The sequence below is a fragment of the Amblyomma maculatum genome, chromosome 6, assembly GCF_055883805.1.
Source record: "Amblyomma maculatum isolate TAMU_Amacu chromosome 6, ASM5588380v1, whole genome shotgun sequence".
Lineage (NCBI taxonomy): Eukaryota > Metazoa > Arthropoda > Arachnida > Ixodida > Ixodidae > Amblyomma > Amblyomma maculatum.
In genome coordinates, this window is record NC_139349.1 from 21523761 (window position 1) to 21546832 (window position 23072).

The following is a 23072-nucleotide window of genomic DNA, read 5'->3' on the forward strand; positions in this document are numbered from 1 at the left end:
CTCCTCTTACACGTATCTACTTTCCACCAACATTTCAACTCTATTCATTATTCAGAGATGGGCAACTGCTTAGCCTCGCATAGCAAAAACCGCACGGGGGAGGGGGGGACTCGGAAAAGCCATATCTTCAACAAGAAAAAAAAGGAAGGGAGATATATAGTTTTCAAATTCTTATGCGACGGTAAATTCGAATTCGGGTAATGGCTTGCCATAAAGCATTCAACGCTGCGCTAGGTGCCTAGACACGAAATAAGGTTTTAAAGATCCCTAATGTATAGCACGAGATAGCAATTCAGTGGTGCTGCTCTGCACCTGTCTTGTTTTTCTTCTGCCCACGTTATATGCCACACTATCAGGACCAGTAATGCTAGAACAATGAAACATTATTGATTTCCGAGAGCTTTTGAAAAAAAAAAAACAACGATAGATTGGGTAACAGAGACGCTTATTTCACAACTTCTCGTCATCGCCTCTTCCACGTACATTTCAGCAGTCTGCCCAGCCCTCTTGGTGGTTCACGTCATACTGCACGGAAAGGGGAAGTGCTGCTTAATGGACGCTGGGATTGTTAGCTTCACTGCACGCCCGGGTCGTTACAGGTGAGCGTGATGAAGCAAAATGCGCTCACATCTGTCAGCATGTCACTTGGAGGTAGAGAAATCATTAAAAAGCAATTGATAAGGTCGAAGGATAACATTCAGGATAATGCGTCGGATTATTTTACGCTTTCCGTGGTTTAAAAGCAGCGGGGTTAAAATTGAGACGCCGCCTAAGGATAGCGGGCGTGATACACAACCGGCACTTTACCTTCAAACCGTGTATTCTGCATGTTCATGTACAGTTGATAGTTATTTATTTATTTAGTCATCTACCTTCAAGGTAAGGTTCATTAGAAAGGTAGGTGATTATAAGCTAAATCGAAAAGAATAAAAATTGAAAAAAAAAAAATTATCATCATGGACATACAGCACGAGATTGTAACGGAAGAATTCGTCACCTACTATAGAGGCTACAAGACCCTAGTCTCAACCTAAGGAGACTCCTAATTATTTTCCTAGCATTCAGCTTCTCTAGGTACTTATATACTGTTAGGTATGTCCAGAGCCTCCTTCTGTTTCACTCTATCTCCTTCGTCGAGAATAATATTGAAGGATCGCTTACACAATCTTCTTTCAGTTCTCGTTGAAGGAAACAGAGTTCTTGGAAAACTAAAAACATGTCAAGTTGTGCGATATGTGGTAACGTGCGTCATGATAGCGTGCTAGTATTATATCTGTCTATGTTTCTACAGCGAAGAAAGCCTGCAGTGCTCTGAATAAAACTGAGTTGAAAGCTAGCGCACTTGCTCTCCACTCTTTGTTTTATCCTTGTCTTAAAAAGCGCTGTATTTCCATGAAGATGAACCAACTCGCCCAAACATCTACCCTGATTACATAAGTAGTTTATTCTGGTCATGTGATGCCACCTCAAGGGTTGATAAAGGTTTATTGCCATTGACTGACAAAGTTTTATCATAAAAGTAGGTTCTTTGTCTGGCGAGAAAAACTTTAAATTACTGAAAGGAATTTCCGCGTTATAACCATCGATATCGATTTTGAAAATGCAGTTGATAAATGGTTTATTACTACAGGGCGATACATGGATCCTTAAGTCGGGCCTGGAGTATACTTGATTGCGGATAACTTAACGCATTGTATAGTTAAGCCCGAAGTTTTATGGTGAGACTGCAAAGGCTTCAACGCAACGCAGCTTGCTAAAGATAATGTCCTGCCTATCAATTGTGACTAGGAGGATGTGAACACTATTGTTTTGAACAACTTCTAGAGAACTGGTCAGGATAGACGTCAGCAGGATCCCACACTGACGACGCGTACATTTAGGCAAATTAAAGCATTGGAAAATTTACTGCAGATATAACGCCTCACGCCGTTAGGATTGGTAATAATCATTTTTTGTCAATGGCTTTTTAAAGCGTATTTTATATCAATAGCAAGCGGGGGCCCTAAAAGTGTACAGGACACCGTAGCTTGGCGCACTCATTCATGAGTACACTGATATTCACTCATTTACTTTCACACTCGCATTTGTGAGTGTGAATTAATGTTAATGAATGCGAGTATGAGTCAATAATTGTGAGTGTGTGTTGGCGTAAGTGCGGGTGATGGGTTACGACTGTACTTGGATGTGAGTGCGAGAGGAAATGATAGATTTGAGTGCGACTGGTTGTGAGAGTGAGTTAGAAGCGTTAGGAACGGTGCAAAGTCATTCATTACGAAACAATCACTTGATCACAGCAAATTTGCTTGGAATACAGGTTTTACAGACTGGAGCGACACCCTGAGTGAAATTTGCCCTGATACAGCGTTTGAGACTAGTTCATCACTGCAATAACTTAAAGCCTTAATATTTCTACGACTTTTACTCAGGACAAAAAAATTTCCGTACCTAGAAACCCATGGATTACGGGAGGGTTATTGCGTCCCATTCCCGAAAAAGATAATCTCCGAAAAAAAAACTTAAAAAGGAGCTGATAAACGTCCCACTTCTTAACCGCTTTGAGAAGTGCGGTCATACTCTGACAGCTGTGCTTAAGGCTGCAAAACGTAGCTATTACCAAAATAAAATGAAATATAATGGAAACGATACACGTAAACACTGGGAATTAATGAACGAGTTTTTAAATCTGGCTGCCCCTGAACCTACCATGACTAACCTTAGCGATGGCACTAACACCTTCACAAATGCTACAGATATCACTAAAGCTTTTAATCGCATTTTCAGCGCTGTCAAAGGAATCGTTATCTCACAGACACCATGTGTGTACTCACACCCCTCATTCCTTTTTTATATACCCAACTGCTGCTAACGAAGTACTTCAGATCATTCAGCAATTTAAAAATGCAGGTCGTGGGCTAGATGACAATGCTCCAGCTAAAATTAAACTTATTGAAGAGGACATTTCGCCTGTTCCGGCTCACTTAATTAACTGTACCTTTAAAGATTGCAGTTTTCCTAATCTGCTGAAGCTTGGAAAAGTGGTACGGGGTTTCATAAAAGGCGACTGCAGTGTAATAACCAACTACCATCTCATTACTATACTACCATTTTTCAGTAAACTGACTGAAAAACTAATTGTAATTTTTCTAACAAATTATATCCTTGAATTCTATACCTTAACAAGCTACCGGTTTGGATTCAAGCTGAACTACAGCACCGAACTTGCATTAATAGAGCTCACTAGAACAAATTAAGCGTTCCTTTGATCATGGTTTCTTTTTTGGAGCCCTTTTTATTGATCTAACAAAAGCGTTCGACACAATTACCCATAACACTCTCTTTCGAAAATTAAAATGCCTTGGCATTTGTTCTCCTGCACTTAACCTAATCCGTAGCTATCTCACTGACAGACTTCAAGTTGTTGAATTTGGGGGCATATTTTCTGACCCAAAGCTAAGAAACCACAGTGTCCCTCAGAGATCTGTTTTAGGCCCTCTCCTCTTCGTTATTTATATTAATGGCTTGTCAAAATGCCTCAGCTACTTGAGTTCAATGCTTTACGCTGACGATACTACCATTTTTCCCGCGCTTTGTTTCTATACTAACCGCCAATTTGACCACTGATCTTCTGAGTATATATACTTGGTGCCAAAATAACCATCTACTTATTATTCCAAAAACGACCACCTTATGATTTTTCATTAATGCAACAAGGAGGTAGTTCCCGCTCTTCAGGTGCCTTTAGGCACTGACATAATTTACCCCTTCAGAATCCACAACATATCTTGGTGTCGTTCTAGATAATCAATTAGTTTCATCAGCATACCAAATTCATTAAATCTAAAGCAGCCTTTGGTATTCACGTGATAATTAAAGCCCGGCATTACTTCGACCTATCTACACTTCTCACGCTATATTTCTCCTTCGTACATAGCCACCTCTCGCATTGCATATCATCTTGGGGTAAAACATACAACCCTCACATTTCATGCGTTCGCCAACTTCAAAATCAAGCTCTCCGAATGATTACTTTCAGCCCTCACAGTACATCCGTACCAAAATTTTATCGCACTCTTAGCACACTGCCATTGCCGCTACAGCTTAATTTTAGTTTGGCATTAATACTTTAAAATGCGTAATAATCATGACGTTCTTAGTGGTATTCAGGCCTATAAGCTCTTTAACAATATGAACACCAGCTTTGCGGAACATCATTCTCTATTACCGAAAATCATAACTAATTATGGAAAATAAACTGCATATTTTCCGGATCTGTGTGGAATTCATTGCTATCAGAAATCTAATTACAGCGCGCTCTTCATTCATTTCATTATTAATTAAAGACTTGCTTATTTTCTACCTTGTTTTGTTCCGCCGACTAAAGATGTTTCTCTGACTCCGTTTCCGTTTCCGCGTTCCGTGTTTACATCATCTCAATCGTTTTTCAGTAATTTTAGCTCTCAAATTTCGGTCATTAGTCCATTTTTGTTTGCAGTTGTTGTTTATTTAGAATTTTTCACACTGTTTCTTATTAGTATTGCATTATAAATTTTTCTTTCCACGTCTGTATATTATTTTCTTAATAACTGCCTAGTAAGTTACGTCCGAATTTTATTCATTTTGTCATAGGAAGTCCCCCGGGCATTTTATACTTTGGAAACTCCTTCTGTAGTCCTGATAATCATGTACAAGTATCTCACAACGAAAATAAAGATTATGATTATGATTATGATGATGATGATTATGATGATGAAACCGAAGGGTAGGACATTCTGAGATAGTGGTTGTTATCAGGAAATGAGGCCAGCACTTCTACCGTTTGTCCACTGCGTTTACCACAATCTGAAGAACATGGCGAATCGGTACGGTGTAAAGGTTGTTTTTTTCCGTCCCGTTTAAGTTCGCTTCATTGTGCCCTCTGGCCATGTACGGAGAGAAGCTAAGGCGGACTGCATGAAGCGTCATGCCAATCGTTTCGTCAGGTGCCTGATTGGTGTTGTAGTCAAGATGCCCCTCACCTGTTGCAGGGTATACATCGGTTAGACGGGCCGTTGCCTATATGGAGGCCTTAAAAATATACGTTTTAGTTGAAAGCAAGAACTGCGTCGAATTCACCCCTGCACTGCGTCGCATGCACGAATGCTGCACGTGCTAAGCCATGCCTACAATTGCTGGCAGAAATAAAAGGGTAGAGAAAACGTCGTGGCTAATGGCAAGTGAGCTGGCTCAAGTGTACTGTATAAAAAAAGGGGTGAAGATTTTTTCAGACACCTAATGAATGAAGACAGGTTTTTGGACTGCCCATAGTTTGTGATAAGAATGCTTGAAACTATGAAAGGTGCGCCTTGTTTCAAATAAGATTCCCTCCCGATTCTGCGCTTGCTGCGTTTCCTTCATGTCCATGTCTCTTTGTGAACGGTACCCTTTATAAGTATCATGCTTGATCGACTTGCTTTGCAACGCTCTCTATTAGAAGACAGCGTAGCAGCATGCGCTACCCACCACTAAGAAATTTGGATTGTTGCATGGCCTCGCACTAATTACTTTATAACAAAAATTGGCGTTTATCCTTTCAGCACTCCTGGAGCATCACAAAGAAAACCGGTACGGACCCTTAAAGAAACTAAAACCGGGGTACACAATCAAGACGCACTCGTAACAAACTCAACCCATCTACCTTTTTGTGTTTCTCAGTTTGCACAGTTTGCGCTCCGCAGAAGAAGCTCTCACATCTAATTCTCCACATCGCCTTTCAGGAATCAGCAACCAACTATATATGATTGCAGTCACATGCGTCGGAATAGCGACGCCTCTTTTCGGCATGAAACTTTCCATCTGATTAGCTCTGTTTTTAGTGTTTGTGATGGAGGCCTCATTGCTTACGCAAGATGCCTAGTCAGCATCCAGTTCGTAGCCCACTAAAGAAGGCATTTGATAATATCTCACACCAGGGAGTCATGGACGGCCTATCAGCATTGAATGTAGGGACAAAAACGTATAACTACATCAAAAACTTTTTGAGTGGGCGTAGTGCCCGTTTTAAATTTCGCGATAGCACATCGTCACTTTTCCCTCTGGGCAGTAGGGGTACTCCTCAGGGTTCGGTACTCTCGCCTCTTCTCTTCAACATAGCAATGGCAAAATTACCAGAACAACTACGACGTTACCCTCATTTAAATTTTAGTATTTATGCTGACGACATTACACTATGGATCAGCCGGGGTAGCGATGCCGTAATTGAACACACGCTACAAGAGGCGGTGGACACGATCGTGCGGTTTGTAGCAGAACGTGGACTTACATGCTCGCCGGAAAAATCAGAATTCTTAATTTACAATCCACGGTGCCTGCGGAAAGAGCGTAAAGTGGATATACAGATTTCGGTACAAGGACATCAAGTTCCCCAGGTATCGCAGATCCGTATATTAGGTCTCCTTCTCCAAGATAACGGCTACAACGGAGAAACTATTCAAAAGCTTGAGCGGCATGTATCTCAAACAGTTAGCCTCATCCGCCGAGTTTCGAGTAAAGGCAGAGGACTAAAGGAAAAAAATCTTCTGCGCGTAATCCAGGCATTTATCATTAGTCAAATCAGCTATTCTACGCCATACTTACCCCTTAAGGCAGCAGAACGACAGAAATTAGAGAGCCTCATCCGCACAAGTATTAAAAGAGCCCTTGGACTCCCGCGCTGTACTTCCACCGCTAGCCTCCTGCAACTGGGCATCCATAACACATGGGATGAAATCGCGGAAGCGGTACGCACTTCAAAGGTAGAACGGCTCCGCCTAACCGCCGCAGGCAGATCCATTCTAGAAAAACTGGGCATCGACACTTGGGGAGGCGCTCAGACAAAATCTGAAATAGACATGGCTATACGGGACAGGCTATGGATACCTCCGCTGCCAAAAAACATGCATCCCGAACACCATACGGAGCGTCGGGAAAAAAGAGCTCAAATGCTCAGTAGGAAATTTAGCCGCTTGCCGCCGGAGGAAGTAGCCTTTGTAGATGCTGCCGGAGGGGCAAGCTCCTTTATGGTTGCAGCGGTATCGAATGGGTCGGGTAGACCGATCACCGCGGTCACCCTGAAAACTAGATCTCCTGAGGCAGCTGAGGAAGTGGCTGTAGCTCTAGCCTGCGCCCAGACAAAGGCACGTTTCGTGATCTGCGACAGCAAAACTGCCATACGAAATTACAATCGTGGGTTTATTGCTCCCCAGGCAATTCGAATATTACAGCAATCACCAATCTCGAGAACTATACAGCTGATTTGGACTCCATCGCACACTGGCGTTCCCGGCAACGAATCCGCCCATGCCATGGCTCGAGAGCTCTACCACCTAGCCGGTGGCAGAGAGGGCGGACTTGGAGCGGGGACCATAGAGTGTGCCAAATCTTACACAGAAATTCTGCAGCATTATAGACTCAGTAGACGGGTGGCTGCTGCGCCAGCCCCTACCCTAAATTTCAGGCAGGCCGTCGCCTGGCGTCGCCTTCAGACTGGGACATTTCCGCACCCGCTCCTGGTGAGCCATATGCTCCCAGGAGAAAGATCTGAATTGTGTGCAAACTGTGGCTCGAGAGGGACCCTCGAACACATCCTCTGGGACTGCCCCTTTTCTCCCGGGAGGGGTCTAAATCTGACGCCGCAACTCTGGGAGACCATGCTGCGCTGCTCGGACCCTGAGCTCCAGCTAGCCGCCATCCAGCTGGCCTGGGACGCCGCCGGCCAACAACGTCTGCCGGCCTGCGTCTGAGGCGGGGCACCCGCCATCCATCCCAAGCGACGGAGGGCCGGAGCCTCTTCATCCGCTGGAATCAATAAAAAGTTCTGCTCTCTCTCTCTCTCTACCCCGAGAATATTGTGGCTCCTTGAAGGCAATCGACTTCTCCATTTCTCAGAGGTCATGTAGCGTAATACAAAACAATCCAGTCGGCCTGACAGTTGATGGCATGCCGCCATGATCAGCTTCGGCATTGAAACAACCAGCCGATATAGACGCCACTGGAAAGTCAACATTAGGTACTTGTGCCATTTTTGTATTTTCCTTTTTGTTTGCACTTGCTGCTTTTTACCGCCTTTGTGTGCCATAAACAACGGGACGTTTATCGCTCTTGATCGAAGACTCGGCTAGCCTGTAATCTTTTCTTTTTCCTTAGCGTGAAACAGGTATTTCAAGGTGAGATAACGTGACGCGAACGTACGAAGCCGAGTAATGTGAATGAGCTGACCCACCAAGCTTCGGCGGAGTCGCATAGTCGGTTTTGTAGGCGTCGTTAATAAGACTTACGTGCAGTGAATGGGATTGCCTTCTACCAGTCTTGACATTACTACTCGGTATCAGGGCTGTTCATGTTTATTTTTAGATGAGGCTTCGTTTAGCCAGTCGCTTTCTAGTCACAACTGGTTCAGTTCCCGATGTCATCAGCAATTCCTATACTACGCGAAGGTACAGGTACGAGTAGTTGAGAGGTGAAATATGAGGTACAAACATGCCGAAGGAGTCGAGGCAAATTTCTTCAGTTTCAGGAAATATTCAGCAGCAGCCATAAAAGTAAAACATAATAAAGCGGCTCCGTCTGTCAATGGCTAGAAATAGACGCAAAGCTATCAGTACCTTTATTACAGATTCCGCTTTCCTTTGGGTTTTTTTTTTTTCATCTCAAAACGAGAAGCCAGAGAAAGGATATATATTTTCCTGTCCGCTTCATCGTGCTAGTACTGTATATATATATAGTTAATAAAAATGGCCAGTTAAGGCGTATCAATGGATCAGATATGTATAACCTTCCCGAGAAGAGCTCCCTCATCCACTGAATTTGGGCAGGAATTTAAACTTGCGTAATAGGGAACCAGTGCGGCCCAGTGGGCGTTCCTAAAACGATACATGCGTCACGGGGTTTTAAATCAACAAGACGGAGCAGAGCCCGGGCGTAGCTATGCCGGTTGATGGATTGGGAACATACTCGTTTGGTGCATACTATTTTTATCTCAGCTTTACTTGTAAAATATTCGCAGTGCAAAACCAAAACGAGGAAAAAAAGAAACACACACGACAGAACGAATGCTGCACTTCCAACTGAATTTTGGTCGCAAAAAGCCAAGCTTAAGTAAAGCGCTATTAACACCATGTGGTAGTCAACCGTCTTTGTCCAAAAATGCCTTTTCATTATCATGAGCACCAATGACGGGGTACTGACATATTGATCGCCTGCTTTTGTGATGTGATACGCCTCAACAGTCTTTCTCTGAACCTGACCCGAGAAGCTTAGTTTTTCAAAAAATGGGTTTAAACTTACAGTCTCGGCAGTGAATGACAAGGTTACTAGCGTTGCCATCTTTGACCTAATCGTAGTGTTCCTTGGCTCTCTCATTAAAACGGCGTCCTGTTTGACCAATGTACACTCTATTACAAGTGAATGGAATACTGTAAACTGTCTTGGTAGTGCACCGGGTGAACCGTAGTTGGTGTTTGATAGTACAATACGACTTTTGCATTTTCACAATTATAGAATAAACTTTTGAGAGCTTACTTGATGTGAGATGAGCACGTTTACATTGTAACTTTTTGCAACCTTATTATGATTATGAGACACTTTGTGAAGGTACGAAATTACTTAAGTAGACAGCCTCCGACCTTGATTATCTTGATTCTTAAGTGCTTTTTTATCAGGCTCTCTGCCGCGGTTGAAAAAGTATCTGAACGATAACCGGACATGTGCAAACGCTCTGTTTGCGTTTTAGCGCTTTGATTCATTTGATGGAAGAATAATTTCTCCAATGAGGAATTGAGGCAATTCTATGCAATGGCTGGTTTTACTACATCCGAATGAGCGCTGCTGTAGGAGAGGAGTGCGTTTTCGATTTACCAATCAATCACTCAATCAATCAATCAATTTATTTATTTATTTTAGCATACTATGGACAACAAAAAACGATGACAGGAAAAAAAGCTGCTTTATTGCAGCTTGACTGAGCTCCAGTCACCCAGCAGCATTGACGAACGATGCAATGTTTACATTTATACACAGTTTGGCACTTCGTAAAAAGAAAAATGAACATGCAAAAATAAATAAGTAAAAAAGTGCACATCTTCAAAGACTCAAATAACGAGGACATCCGTGGTATATTACACCACAATACATTGTGTACGGGGGTAGTAAATGACCCTATATAAAGAGGTCAGCAATACCTTTTTGCGATAGTTGCGCGATATCGATCTGTAGCGAATCGTACTGATTTAGTACTGTTGGTAGCATGTGTTGAGTCATTTTACCATAATACGCTCGTGATGATGGAACTAGCCAAGATGATGGATTACGAAAATAATAGTTACGGAAAGGTTTTGTTTGTTGGGCTAAATCTAAAAATAGGTCATAGGTGCAAAGTAATTTATGCGTGTATATATCTTGCACCTTAATGATCTTGTGCAATCCAATATATATGCCTTTTCAATAATGAAATTCTTAGGACAAAACGTTGTATGCTGCTTTCATGTTCATATGTGAACTTTAATCCTTTTACAACCATTTTGAACGAAGCAAGAGCGTCAGCAACGGCTTCGTCAATGGATAAAGTAAGCGGTTTGTCTAGTATCACCAGATAGTCGTCTACATATCTAAAAATGATTTGAATGGGCTTCGCAGCCTACTAACGGCGCTCATCTTTTCGCCACGCAGTTCTTCCACCTGGCGTTTCTTCAACACGTTGACGTGTGCGGCGGGTACATGGATCTTCGTTTTCCTGCCCCACGCCATAGGCTTCCGGAAACAGCAGTTTGCCCCCTCAGCGAGCCTAGTTTCACATGCCCTTCAGAAGCATATACCAGTTGCGCATATCGTTCCATGCTGTGCGAGCGTGTGCCTGACCTGTCCTGGACTCCTCCGAGATCTGGCACCCCTCTTCTTTCATCTGCATGTCACCCAGACATATAAGGCCCCTGCAACATCAGCCACCTTTCAGTGGGCTTGCCAGCATGCAATCGATAAGATCTACTAACGGCGCTCATCTTTTGGCCAGTCAGGTAACAAACTACCATTGCCTTACGCTCAACCATCTTGTTATCGTGCCCGTCTCGTACTGCCGAGTTTACGGCACTCTTGGTGCATTGCTTTTAAGTGTGCTTGTATTTGGCTCAAGTTGCTGCCATTAAATGGGGGCATTGAAAGAAATCCTGGCCCTTCTATCGAGTGTGATGAACTGATTAACGCTCTGAAGCAGTTGCAAATTGGACAGTCAGAGATTCTTGGCCAACTTAAATCTATTCAGCCCACTCTGACCAGCCGCGATAAAGGTTTCATTGACTTAAAAACCAGGCTAGATAACAATAAACAGGACTGCGCTGCTTTAGCAACAATAAAGTCTTAGATTGAAAGAATCCAATCCACGACACAGGATTTCATGGCACAAGTATCAGTTCTTACTGTCCGCGTTGACGCCACTGAAAACAGGCTGCGTCGCAACAACCTTGTCTTCTATGGGTTAAGAGATGCCCATAATGAACCGTGGAGCGAGTCTGAAAATCTAGTAGTCAGCCTCTGTAAGAAAAAAATAGGAACAGACATACCGCCACGAGACATTTACTGTGCACATAGGCTGGGTACCTTTGCGGTATACAAGACGCGTTCACTTATTGTCAGAGTCACCTACTTAAAATAAGATACTACCTGTGCCCAGGAAGCTTAATGACACCAGCTATGCTTTTGCTGAGGACGTTTCAGCCTGATGTTCAAGCAGCTCGCAAGCATTTAATTGAATTTAGAGAGGCTCGTGATCTGAAATTTATACTTCAGTTTGAAACACTGGTCTCTGGCAAGAAAACATATGCATTTGATACCCATTCTGACTCAGTCATTGAACGCACATCCTAGCAATCATTACAGTCCCCTGCAAAAATTACTTCATTGATAAGTCCTTCTCTATCTTTTCTTCATACTAACATACGAAGCGTTATTCCAAAGAAAGACTGCGTGTAATCTTGTTGCTTCGAGTTCACGCAATATCACCCTGTTAATTGAAACATGGCTCAATTCATCCTTTGTCATCCAAGATCTTTCCAGGGTTAACAAACTTCGACACTGCTCGTAAAGACATGAGCGATAAATCCCGCGGAGATGGTGTGCTAATCGCCACAAATGATTTTCTGCACTGTACACTAGTGAACCTATCTTCCCCGTTTGAAATGTTTTGATTTTGTTGTAACAAATCGAAACCGCGCACCCTCATTGGAGTTTGTTATCGCCCACCGAATGCTGATGCATCCTTTCTTTGTACATCACTTTCATGCCGCTTTTAATGCGCTTACGAAGACATATCCAAATAATCCAGTCCTACTTTTAGTGATTTCAGTCTGTCCTCCAGCAACTGGTCTGGCATTGCCTCAACGTATTTGAAAAATAACATTGCTTCCTAATTTGCCAACACATGCCTCACTTTATGATCAACACAACTTGTTACACAGCCAACGTGCACCATGGATCATTCTTAAAACGTTATTTTCATTTCATTTCATTTCATTTATTCCACCATAAGGGCCCGAATGAATTACATAAGGGAGTGCAGGTTAAAGATTTTAACGTTTCACGAACATCACATAAAAAAAACAAAGCAAAATGCAATACAAACACATACAAGAAAAACAGAAAAAGTAGGCGAAAACAATGAGAAAATATAAAAGGCTGAAAATAAGGCAGAGTGTAGTTCATTCAGACGGAATGGCGTATTAGCTTATATGATTTTTTGTTTATCGCGGAACTGTGTTCCATCTGTGCCGGTGACTATGCTTTCGGGCAGAGAATTCCATAGGACTATATCGTGGGGGAAGAACGAGCTATTTATTGCTAGGGTACGGGCAGGAATGCGTGTTAAGGACTGGCATGGGGTTTAGACGAGAAGATCTTCTTGGAGATGTTGTTAGAAGCTCCTGTCTAAACCGTGGGTGATAACAAAGCGTATGAAGGAGGCACAAAACAATTATGAGGCGGCCTGATTTGAGGGACGGTAGCCCAAGGTCTTTCTTTAATGAAGTGACGCTGCATCGTGTTGAATATGTCGAGGGGATGAACAGCGCAGCGCGATTTTGAAGAGCTTCAATTCTAGCGGCGTGGTAAGCATGTGACGGATTGCAGATAGGATGAAAGGGCAATAAGCCAGTGTTTTAACTTCTGGTGATGAATCGCCTAAATTGCGTCAAATGTAGCCCAGGGTGCGCGAAGCCTCGGAGCAGATAGTTTCTATATGTTTTTGCCCACGATAGCGATGATGTCATGTGCAGACCAAGATATTTGTAAGATGTTGCGTAGGTAACAGGGGAAGAATTCAAATAGTGCGTAGAATCAGCCGGGCTATGGAGGCGGGAAGATGTCATGACCTTGCATTTGTCGGTATTTAAAGGCCACGTGTCGCACCTTAGTGCCCTTACACACCTGCAGGACCTAAGCGATCACGCAATAATCAACGCTTCATTTACATGTCATTTGCTCGAAAGTAAAAAAGTCGAAACGCAACTGTCGTGGGGCTTAGCATAACTAACAAATTATCCAAGTTTTACGAGAGCTTTGCTTCCAATTATCAATCTCGCTCAACCGAATCTAACTGGCTCCTTTTTAAATCGGAGATGCAACAGCTAATTAAGCTGTACATTCCAACAGTTTCAGTAACCGAATGAGCGCAGTCCTCTGGGTTTAACACGAACCTAAAACGTCTAAATAATAAGGAAAAGCGTCTCTTCCGCCGTGCTTGACTAATTAACTCTCAACTCGAATAGGATAAATACTAATATGCTGCTAACAATTACGATTCAGTTGTATTAAAAGAAAAGCGAAACTTTTACTCATCTATCTTACCTTCCATGTTACGCAATAATCATAAACCCTTTTGGAAATGTATTTGTACCAATGTGTCTATTGCTATACACCTTTGTGACCTCGACGGCTCTCCTATTCTTGAGTCCGAAGTAGTTATTGTATTAAATAACGCGTACATTCATCCATGAGCCTCTTCAAGAACCTCCTGATGCGCCTAGTTACAATTATCCGCAGACGACAGAAATAATATTCAATCATAGCGGTATCACTGAAATTAATGACTCGTTAAACAAAAAACGTCTTCTGTTGTGATTGACGGCATTAATGCTAAGGTTTTAAAAAAACACTAAGCAAATTTGCTGTTTAATCTTATTTCTCCTGTTTCAGCAATCACTAACAACTGAATACGTTCCAGCAGACTGGTGGATTGCCAAAATAATTCCTGTATTTAAAAAGCAACAGATTATTTTCAAATAATTGTCGACCCTATTCCATGACTTGCGTCTGCTCCAAATTGATGGATCATGTTATTTATTCGAGTGTGGCCACCTTTTTGTCGTCTGCTAGTTTATTTCACCATAACAAACATGGTTTTAAAAAGCGTAATTGGGAACCAACAAGGACCTACCTTTGGGATTGCATTGACTGGCCGATAAAACCAGCTACCGAGCTCTTCCCAGCCATTTACCAGCCGCCGACCGTCTGGAAACTTCAGTTCGGCATTTAGGTTTTCGTCAGTAAAAGTAATTGAAATGCCTAGTAACAAAATTTCCTGTACGCACATAAGAGTGGCGTGGCACGGCCAAATAGCGAGTATTTTGAGGGATTTCACTGACGGGCGAACTCGAGCGAAATTCAAGAGTTTTAAAAACTCCCGAATTCAACTCTGGATTATCGCGCGAGAGAAACGACAGCAGCCATTGCTTCGAGCTGTGGAAAACGTCATTGTGGCGGAATTAGAGTTCCAGCGTCAATTCCTCCTGTCCGAATTGTCTTCGCACTGGCAGTGCGACCAAGTACATGACGACTTATGTCCCGAAAAACAATTACGCAGACCCCATCTGCTCATTGTCGGAAAGCCAGTCTTCTACGTTCTGAGGCTCTCCGGGGTTGGTAGATTTCAAGGAAGTGCTGGCAAGTATAGGTACATCGGACGGCAAGCACAAGTCCACTGAAGTCTGCTGCACAGATGAAATCTCTGTCGCTCTTACACTGGAGGTTATGCAAAAGTTGTGACTCGCTCGCGGTGGCTCGCGGTCAATAAGGCATATGATAAGCCTTCAGCGTAGTATATTTATCAAATAAACAGGCGGCCATCAAACGGTTGTACGAAGACATGCACCTGAAAACTTCTTTGGACTCAGATGATTTGACTTCAGTCGAATTGCTCAATGTAGTGTAAATATATGCACGTGTTGTTGTTTTGCGTATGTTACACCGGTCTATGTAACAGATGAAGCGAGCTCGAGCTTAATGAGAACCATCTCCAATTCTACATTAAAAATGGCATGTATTAAGACTACAATATTATTATAACCATATTTTCTTAGAATACGTTTAGGAAGCATTCAAATTCAGGAGAGGTAAGCTGTCAACCCCACACCTTAAATCACAAAGGTGAGGATAGTAAATAGGTAATCAAAAGCAAGTAGCAGTATTTATGTTTGTCTTCGAAGGGGTGAATTTGTTAAACTCATCATATTTCTCGGCACTATATCGCCTAGTTATCATCGATATATGTCGCTCACCGATGCCAGGTGCCAAAGTGGAGTTGTTCAACTACCGAGTTTGGATGTAGCTATCTATAAGATGAAAGGAGCTGCACAAGCTATGCAGCAGCCTGTAAGCTTTCTTCTCTTCTGCACCCCTGCCGTAGACGATGGGGCACCATAGTATGCCCATAACAGCAGAAAACTAGCCTTTCAAATCATCCCCCGCAGGGGGCACCTGTTAAAGCAGGTGTTTGCGTGTACTGTGCGACACCACGGACCCCAGCACCCACGCTTATGCCGTGCGTGGCATCGCCGTGTCCGGGGAAAAGGGGATCCTGGTGGTTGAGCCGATGGCGAGTGTTCGGACTTTTAAGGCCCCTCGGCGGAGGCAACACACCACTTTGGCCCCAGCTTCACGTAGCCGGCACCTCCGGGCTGACCCACCCGGGGGAAATCGGCAGTCGTCTTTTCCTGTCCTCCCCTTCATCTTTCACTTTCCTATCTCCTTTCCTACAACTGTCCTGTCCTCTCCTCTCTTCTTGGTTTTTCTTTTTCCAGGCGGCTTGGGTTAACCTTGTGTGGCGTACCACTCTGAGTACCGCCATATTTGGCTATAGCTGGGGTGTACAGCTGGCGTGGACTGGACTTGGTTGCAAGTTCCTGTCCTGCTCCCTTGTTGGGCTCCATGGTGGGCGGCTGCCACCTTGGCCGAATAACACACGTATTACATGGTTTCTTCTACTGTAAAAACTGATCGCCTAAACAAAAAAGGCGCACCGAAGAAATTGCAGAATTCCTGCAAAAACCTAAGAAAAGCTTCCCCGAATATCACGTCGTGCACTCCGAAGTTGAAGGAAAGCCGGCCCGAACTTTGTCCCCATTTCTAGTGTCGAAATGTTTCTCAGCTGTCCTTGGTCCGAAATACAAAGTCACAAAAATAGCAAACGGAGACCTACTGCTTGAATTAAACGACGAAACACAGTATGCAAAGCTTCCAAACCTCCACTGCATTGGGGATGTCAATGTGACCATCACCGCCCATAGATCTTTGAACACCGTGCGTGGCGTAATCTCTGATAATGACTTCCTCCACATAAGCGAGCAAGAAATGCTAGAAGGTCTTGCAGAACAAAATATTGTAAATGTGCACAGGATAACAATCCGAGGAGATGATAAAGAGATACCTACTAAACATCTCATTCTCACATTCAGCTCAAGCGTACTGCCAGAAAAGATCGAAGTAGGATACCTGAAAGTTGAAGTCCGACATTATATACCGAACCCCCGAAGATGTTTTAACTGCCAACGATACGGCCACGGATCACAAAGTTGTCGCAGTCGCAAAACATGCGCAAAATGTGCTTCGAAAGAGCACCAGTCTGAAAACTGTGATGCCTCATCGCCACACTGCGTGAACTGCGAGGGGGATCATCCTGCCTATTCTAGATCATGCCCAAGTTGGAAAAAAGAAAAAGAGATCATCACTATCAAAACAAAAGAGAACATTTCATTTACAGAGGCCAGAAAACGAATTGCACAAACTAATCTTTTTCTATTCACTGGAAAACCAGACTATGCGGTTGTAGCGTCCAAGGGCGAGGCACTACACCGCAATCAAGCGTCTGCCAAGGTGTCTTCGGAACCTGAGGCAGGGCCATCCTGCTCACCCCAGGCAGAAGCAGCAAAGGCTGCTCTGCCAGTTTCAAAAGAGGGCTTGCCGACCACGGAGTCGGGAGCCCGCAAGGTTTCCCCTACCAGGGGGAGACCTAAGAATCGGTCGTCCGTGCCTTCACCACGGACCTCCAGCGCCTCGGGTGAGGTGATGGACTTCTCCCCCAGCACTTCTGGGCTGCAGGGGAGGAGGCACTCACTTGAAAAAAAAGGGAAAACCACGTAGAACCCCTCCTGGAGTAAAGTAACTTTTCTTAATCCCCAACATATCATAATGGCTTACATAGTACAGTGGAATTGTAGAGGTTTATTGAGAAATTACGCAGACATTACAGATATCCTCACAACCATGACACCCACAGCTGTGTGTCTTCAAGAAACAAACCTTGGGCCTCAGCACACAAATATCTTTAAAAAGTTCAAAACTTTCCGAAAAGATCGAACGCATGCTGGTAGGCTGTCAGGAGAAGTCGCCATAATAATACAACCTGATGTCCCTGCCAGACAAATACCACTCAAAACAAACCTTGAAGCAGTGGCCGTAACCATCATAAGCCACAAAACGATAACAATATGTTCTCTCTACATACCACCACAACTCTCAATTACACTACATGAATTAGAAGACTGAGCAGTTGACAGAACCATTCTTGATTGTTGGGGATTTAAATGGGCACTCCCACTTCTGGGGGAGTGACCATACTGATACCAGAGGACAGATCTTAGAAGACTTTATACTTTCAAATAATATATGCCTTTTAAACACCGGGAAGCCGACGTATTGTTGCCCCAGCTCTGGAAAAATGAGCTGCATTGATTTAGCCTTCACATCTCCATCACTTTTCAATGATTTTAATTGGGATGTTTTAAATGACCCTCTGGGAAGCGATCACTTACCGACAGTTTTAAAGTTATCATCATCCACACCCATCATCCCATCGAGGTCACGGCGCTGGAAACTCCACCTCGCCGATTGGTCGGTTTTTAGAACGAACGCTGCGCTAGAAAAAGTATATTCTGAAGATTTGAGCGTAGAAGAAATAAATGAAAAGTTTATCGCGTGCATAATTTCAGCAGCACTATTATTCATTCCACAAACGTCACAACACGCAAGAAAAAAACACAAAGTATGGTGGACGGAGGCATGCAAATTAGCCAAAAAAGAACAAAACAAAGCATGGGGCATCCTCAGCAGATATCCGACACATGAGAACCTGATTGACTGCAAGAAAGCCAAAGCCAGAGCGCGGTATGTCCGGAGAAACGCGGAGAAAACTTCGTGGCAAAAATATGTGTCCTCGATAAACAGCTCGTTGCCCTCCAAACAAATGTGGGAACAGGTCCGAAAATTTACAGGAGATTTCACCCCTCATACGTATCCTATGCTGACACCACCCGGAACACAAACAACATTAGAAGAACAAGCGAACATTTTAGCCGAACACTTTGCCAATGTGTCAAGCTCATCTAACTACACTCGCACATTTCAAAAGCATAAAACAACAGCAGAAAATCAAAAGCTTCCCCTTCGGACAGGTGTAAATGACGACTACAATGCACTTATAACAATACATGAATTAAACAGTCTTATCTTCTGGCAAGAAAACAGCACCGGGACTTGACAATGTACACTATCAAATGCTCGCCCATCTCTCACAAGCCGCTGTAGAAGCATTGCTGATTTTTTTTTAATAAAATATGGACGACTGGCAAGATACCAGAAGCTTGGAAAAAAGCCATAATAGTACCCTCTTTTAAATCAGGCAAATCCCCCACATGTCCTAGCAGTTACAGACCAATAGCCCTAACCAGCTGCATTGCGAAATCTTTTTAAAGCATCGTAAACATCAGACTAACCTTTTTTTTTGAATCCCGGCATCTTCTCGATATACATCAATGCGGCTTCAAAAAGGCATCATCAACAACGATCACCTTGTCCGCCTCGAGAACACAATCCGGGAGGCGTTCAGCCACAGGCAGCACTGTGTCGGGGTCTTCTTCGACCTGGAGAAGGCCTACGACACCACGTGGAGGTTCGGTATCCTCCGCGACCTAGCAGATTTAGGTATCCGGGGCAGGATGCTGAGCTGCCTGAATGACTTCCTGACGAACCGTACATTTCAAGTCCGTTTAGGCACAATATTCTCGACAACTTTTGCACAAGAAAACGGCGTGCCGCAGGGGTGTATTCTAAGCACAACTCTCTTTATAGTGAAAATGAACTCGTTATCTGCAATAATCCCAAAGTCCATAATGTACTCCGTCTACGTAGATGACCTGCAAGTAGCATGCACTTCCTCCAACATATCCACCTGTGAGAGACAACTACAACTGACACTAAATAAACTAGCTACCTGGGCAGACAGCAATGGATTTAAGTTCTCTCCTCAAAAGACAGTGGCCGTTGTGTTTTCATTTAGACGAGGCTTACAGAATTATCCCACGTTATACCTCAACCAAACCATACTACCAGTGAAACATGAACATAAATTTTTGGGTATCACATTCGACAAGAAACTTTCATTTCTTCCCCATATAAACAATCTGAAAAAGAAAGCAGCCCAATCACTTAACGTCCTAAAGGTGCTGTCGCGAAAACGGTGGGGGTCCGACCGAGCATGCCTTCTGCAAATCTACCGCTCCGTGGGGCGCTCTAAGTTAGATTACGGTTGTATAGTATACGGTTCAGCTAGGACATCCTATTTAAAACGACTAGACCCGATACACAATCTTGGATTACGGTTAGCAGTTGGCGCGTACAGAACATCCTTAATAACCAGCCTTTATGTAGAAACAGATGAACCTGCATTAAAAAACAGACGATGCGCCCTAACATGTGCATACATCCTGAAACTTCGTTCTCAACCAAAACATCTATGTCATTGAGTAGTCACGGAATGTCCCTCTAGGACAGTCTTCAACAACAAGCCCCGGTTGATTAAGCCGCTTCTCATGCGCTTCGAACAAATGTGCCAAGATTTAGACATTAGTGAATTGCCAAGTATTGCCCCAAGAAATAAACCACTCCCACCATGGTACACCCTCCCAGCAGTTTTCGACCTCACACTAACGCAGTTTCAAAAAACACGCACACCACATGAGCATATATCACAAGAATACCTTGCATTAAAAGAAAAATATAAAAATTGCATTGCATTTTTTACAGACGGCTCAAAAACTAAAGACTATGTTGGCAGTGCAATAGTACAAAATAACACAAAGAAAATAACACGACTACCCCAGTGTGCATCAGTTTTTACAGCCGAATGCTACGCTGTCTGTGTTGCTGTGGAGAAAATATTGGATAAGAACATCAAAAACAGCATCATCTACACAGATTCATTAAGCGTCATCAGCGCAATAAACTCCAAAAATGCTGTTCAACCACTGATAGGAAACATTATACACAACATAGTAAATATCACAAGAAAACATACTATCAAATTCTGCTGGGTACCCAGTCATGTTGGGATAAAGGGTAATGAACGAGCAGATATATGCGCAGCCAGTGCGAAAAATTTACAAATAAAGCAAATCAACATGCCACACAGAGACGGAATGAAGTTAGTACGTACGAAATTACGAGCTAAATGGCAGGCTGATTGGGAAAGCGAAGCAGAGAACAAGCTTCACTCCATAAAGCCCATATTAGGAGAATGGCAATCATGTGAACATCAGAAACGTTTCATTGAGGTAATTTTATGTCGTCTGCGCATAGGCCATACACACATAACACATAACTTCCTACTAACGAAAAAAGGCAAACCTGTATGTGAAATGTGTGGACATGAGCTAACAGTAAATCATATTTTAATCTCATGCTCACAACTCCAGGAGCACAGGAAAAAATATTTTACTGTATTTTACAAAGAACACATCCCATTTCATCCGGCATTGCTTTTAGGCCAAGAAGCACTTGTTGATTTTTCACTTGTTTACGGATTTTTAAAGGAAGCCAATGTTTTAAACCAAATCTGAGCATCATTACTGTAGCCACTTGATCGTCTAACCTTGCGGTTGGCGCGTGATAGCCACAGTTGCTTATGCGCCATAAAACTCCATATAACTAACTAACTAACTTTCAAATCATCGCTTTATTCAAATCATGTGCGCCGTCTTCCAGGCCACATGAAAAAGGAGGCTCCGTCTCCCTTGCAATTATCGAGGGAAATAAAATCCACTACAGTTTTTCATGCAGTCATAGCATTCACTCGCTGCTCTGCGTAAAATATAAAAAATAGCAAGTTATTGGGTGCCCATCTTTTTATCTTATTTGTTGCGTACTTCCTTATTGCCCACCATAAAATGGTTTTAATGTACCTTGGTGTGACTAATAAGAAATTGCTGAAAACATTTCTTCAGTAGTTTATTTGAGCAAATAGTGCACTCGATGGAAAGACACAAATTAAACAATATCGAGGGTGCATATGTCACCACGTGTGTCTTATATTCTCATTTGCCTACTAAGCCATCAAGCGATGTCCAATTGACAATAAAGCCAGATGCCTCTAGATAATTCATTGAATATAGGAGCTTGTCGACGGCCGTACCTCCTGTCTTGGTACCATTAGTTCATTTCTCTGAAAGCGTCGCCAGAGCTCGAGGAGGTCATGAGTTTTGTCGAACTCAGGTCAATCTGTATAGTGCCCGTGTAAATTAACACTTGCTGTCTGATAAAATGGGCTGTTTACACATCTGCAGTAGTATGTTCTTCTTTAGATAATGGGATCGTAGTATATGATTCAGTAAGTCCTTCCTACTTAAAACAGCTACACTGAATGCAAACCCTTTGCCTGCGTGTTTAAACTGACTTGTATAGATTATCTCCGTAAATACACTCTGTGTACTAGCAAACGAACCACCCCTCGTATACAGGAAAACCACGCTTACGTGTGCATGCGTACTGAAAATTGCCTAACGTGCATTTCGAAGCACCGCTGCTTCTCGATAAGTTTCAATTGTACATCCAGAGCAGTATTTATAAAAGAACCCCAAGCGATGTTACTACTCTTACTGCGCTTTGAAGAAAAGTGCCACGAATTGTGCTCAAGCTGGGCTCACTGCCTTATATATATATCCTTGGCCCAATACTTGCCGTGTTAGTATATTTTTCAAGCTGTGCGCGATTTCCTTGAATTTCCTTTTTTTTTTTTTCCACTGACGATCAATGAGTGGAACCGGCTGCCAGCTGGCATCACTGAGTGTTGCACTGAAAATTTATTTCGGGCTTTTTTATCGGATGTGTGACGTGGCGCCCAGTTCTCTTGCGTGTGTTTCCTTCATTACTTTGTTTTTGAGTGTTTTCATCACTTTGTTCGTCGCGCAGTTGCCCCCTTTAGATGCATGTTTTTCATTCCGCATTATCACTTGTGTCCTGTTATTTTCTTCATTTTTATGTATTTTATCACTGGCGCTCCCAGCAAGATTACTTGTCATCTCTCCCCCTGCAATAATGCCTTCGGGCGCTGCAGGAACTTGTAATAAATAAATAAATAAATACACATTTTCTTATGCCGACAAGAATATAAACAGCAAGAATTTTGTAACAATAAATGAAAAATGTGGGAATTATGCAGATTTTTACACAGATAGTTTTGATACGTCACTCTACGTTGGAAGTGCAGTAATATAAACGGAGTAGAAGAAAATAATCAGAATGCATTAGTGAGCATCAGTTTTTACTACGGAATGTTGTGCCACCGCTGTTGCTCTGAACAAAAAAAAAAGAAAAATAATTGAAAACAGTGTTAGCTAGACTAATTCGATCAGTGTAATCACACGCGATATAATACTAGCTGAGACACGAGGACCTGGACCCCTGAAGACAGGTAGGAATCAAGGGAAACGATATAGTTGAGGTATATGCCGCGCAAGCCAGTATTC

The 23072-nt window shown here is 43.0% G+C and overlaps 1 protein-coding gene across 4 annotated transcripts in view; it reads left to right on the top strand.

Annotated features, from left to right (window-relative positions):
• LOC146185226 (acetylcholinesterase-like) overlaps window positions 1-23072 on the top strand; it is a 332565-nt gene that overhangs the window by 225208 nt on the left and 84285 nt on the right. Inside the window, exon 1 of one of the 4 annotated variants that reach the window (XM_084606197.1) lies at window positions 10686-11024. The exons of the other annotated variants lie outside the window; for them this stretch is intronic. Within the exon in view, the coding sequence (XP_084462323.1) occupies window positions 10917-11024 (108 nt within the window). The 5' untranslated portion in view covers window positions 10686-10916. Of the gene's footprint in view, window positions 1-10685; window positions 11025-23072 lie in introns of those variants that run through there. 4 annotated transcript variants of the gene reach the window in all.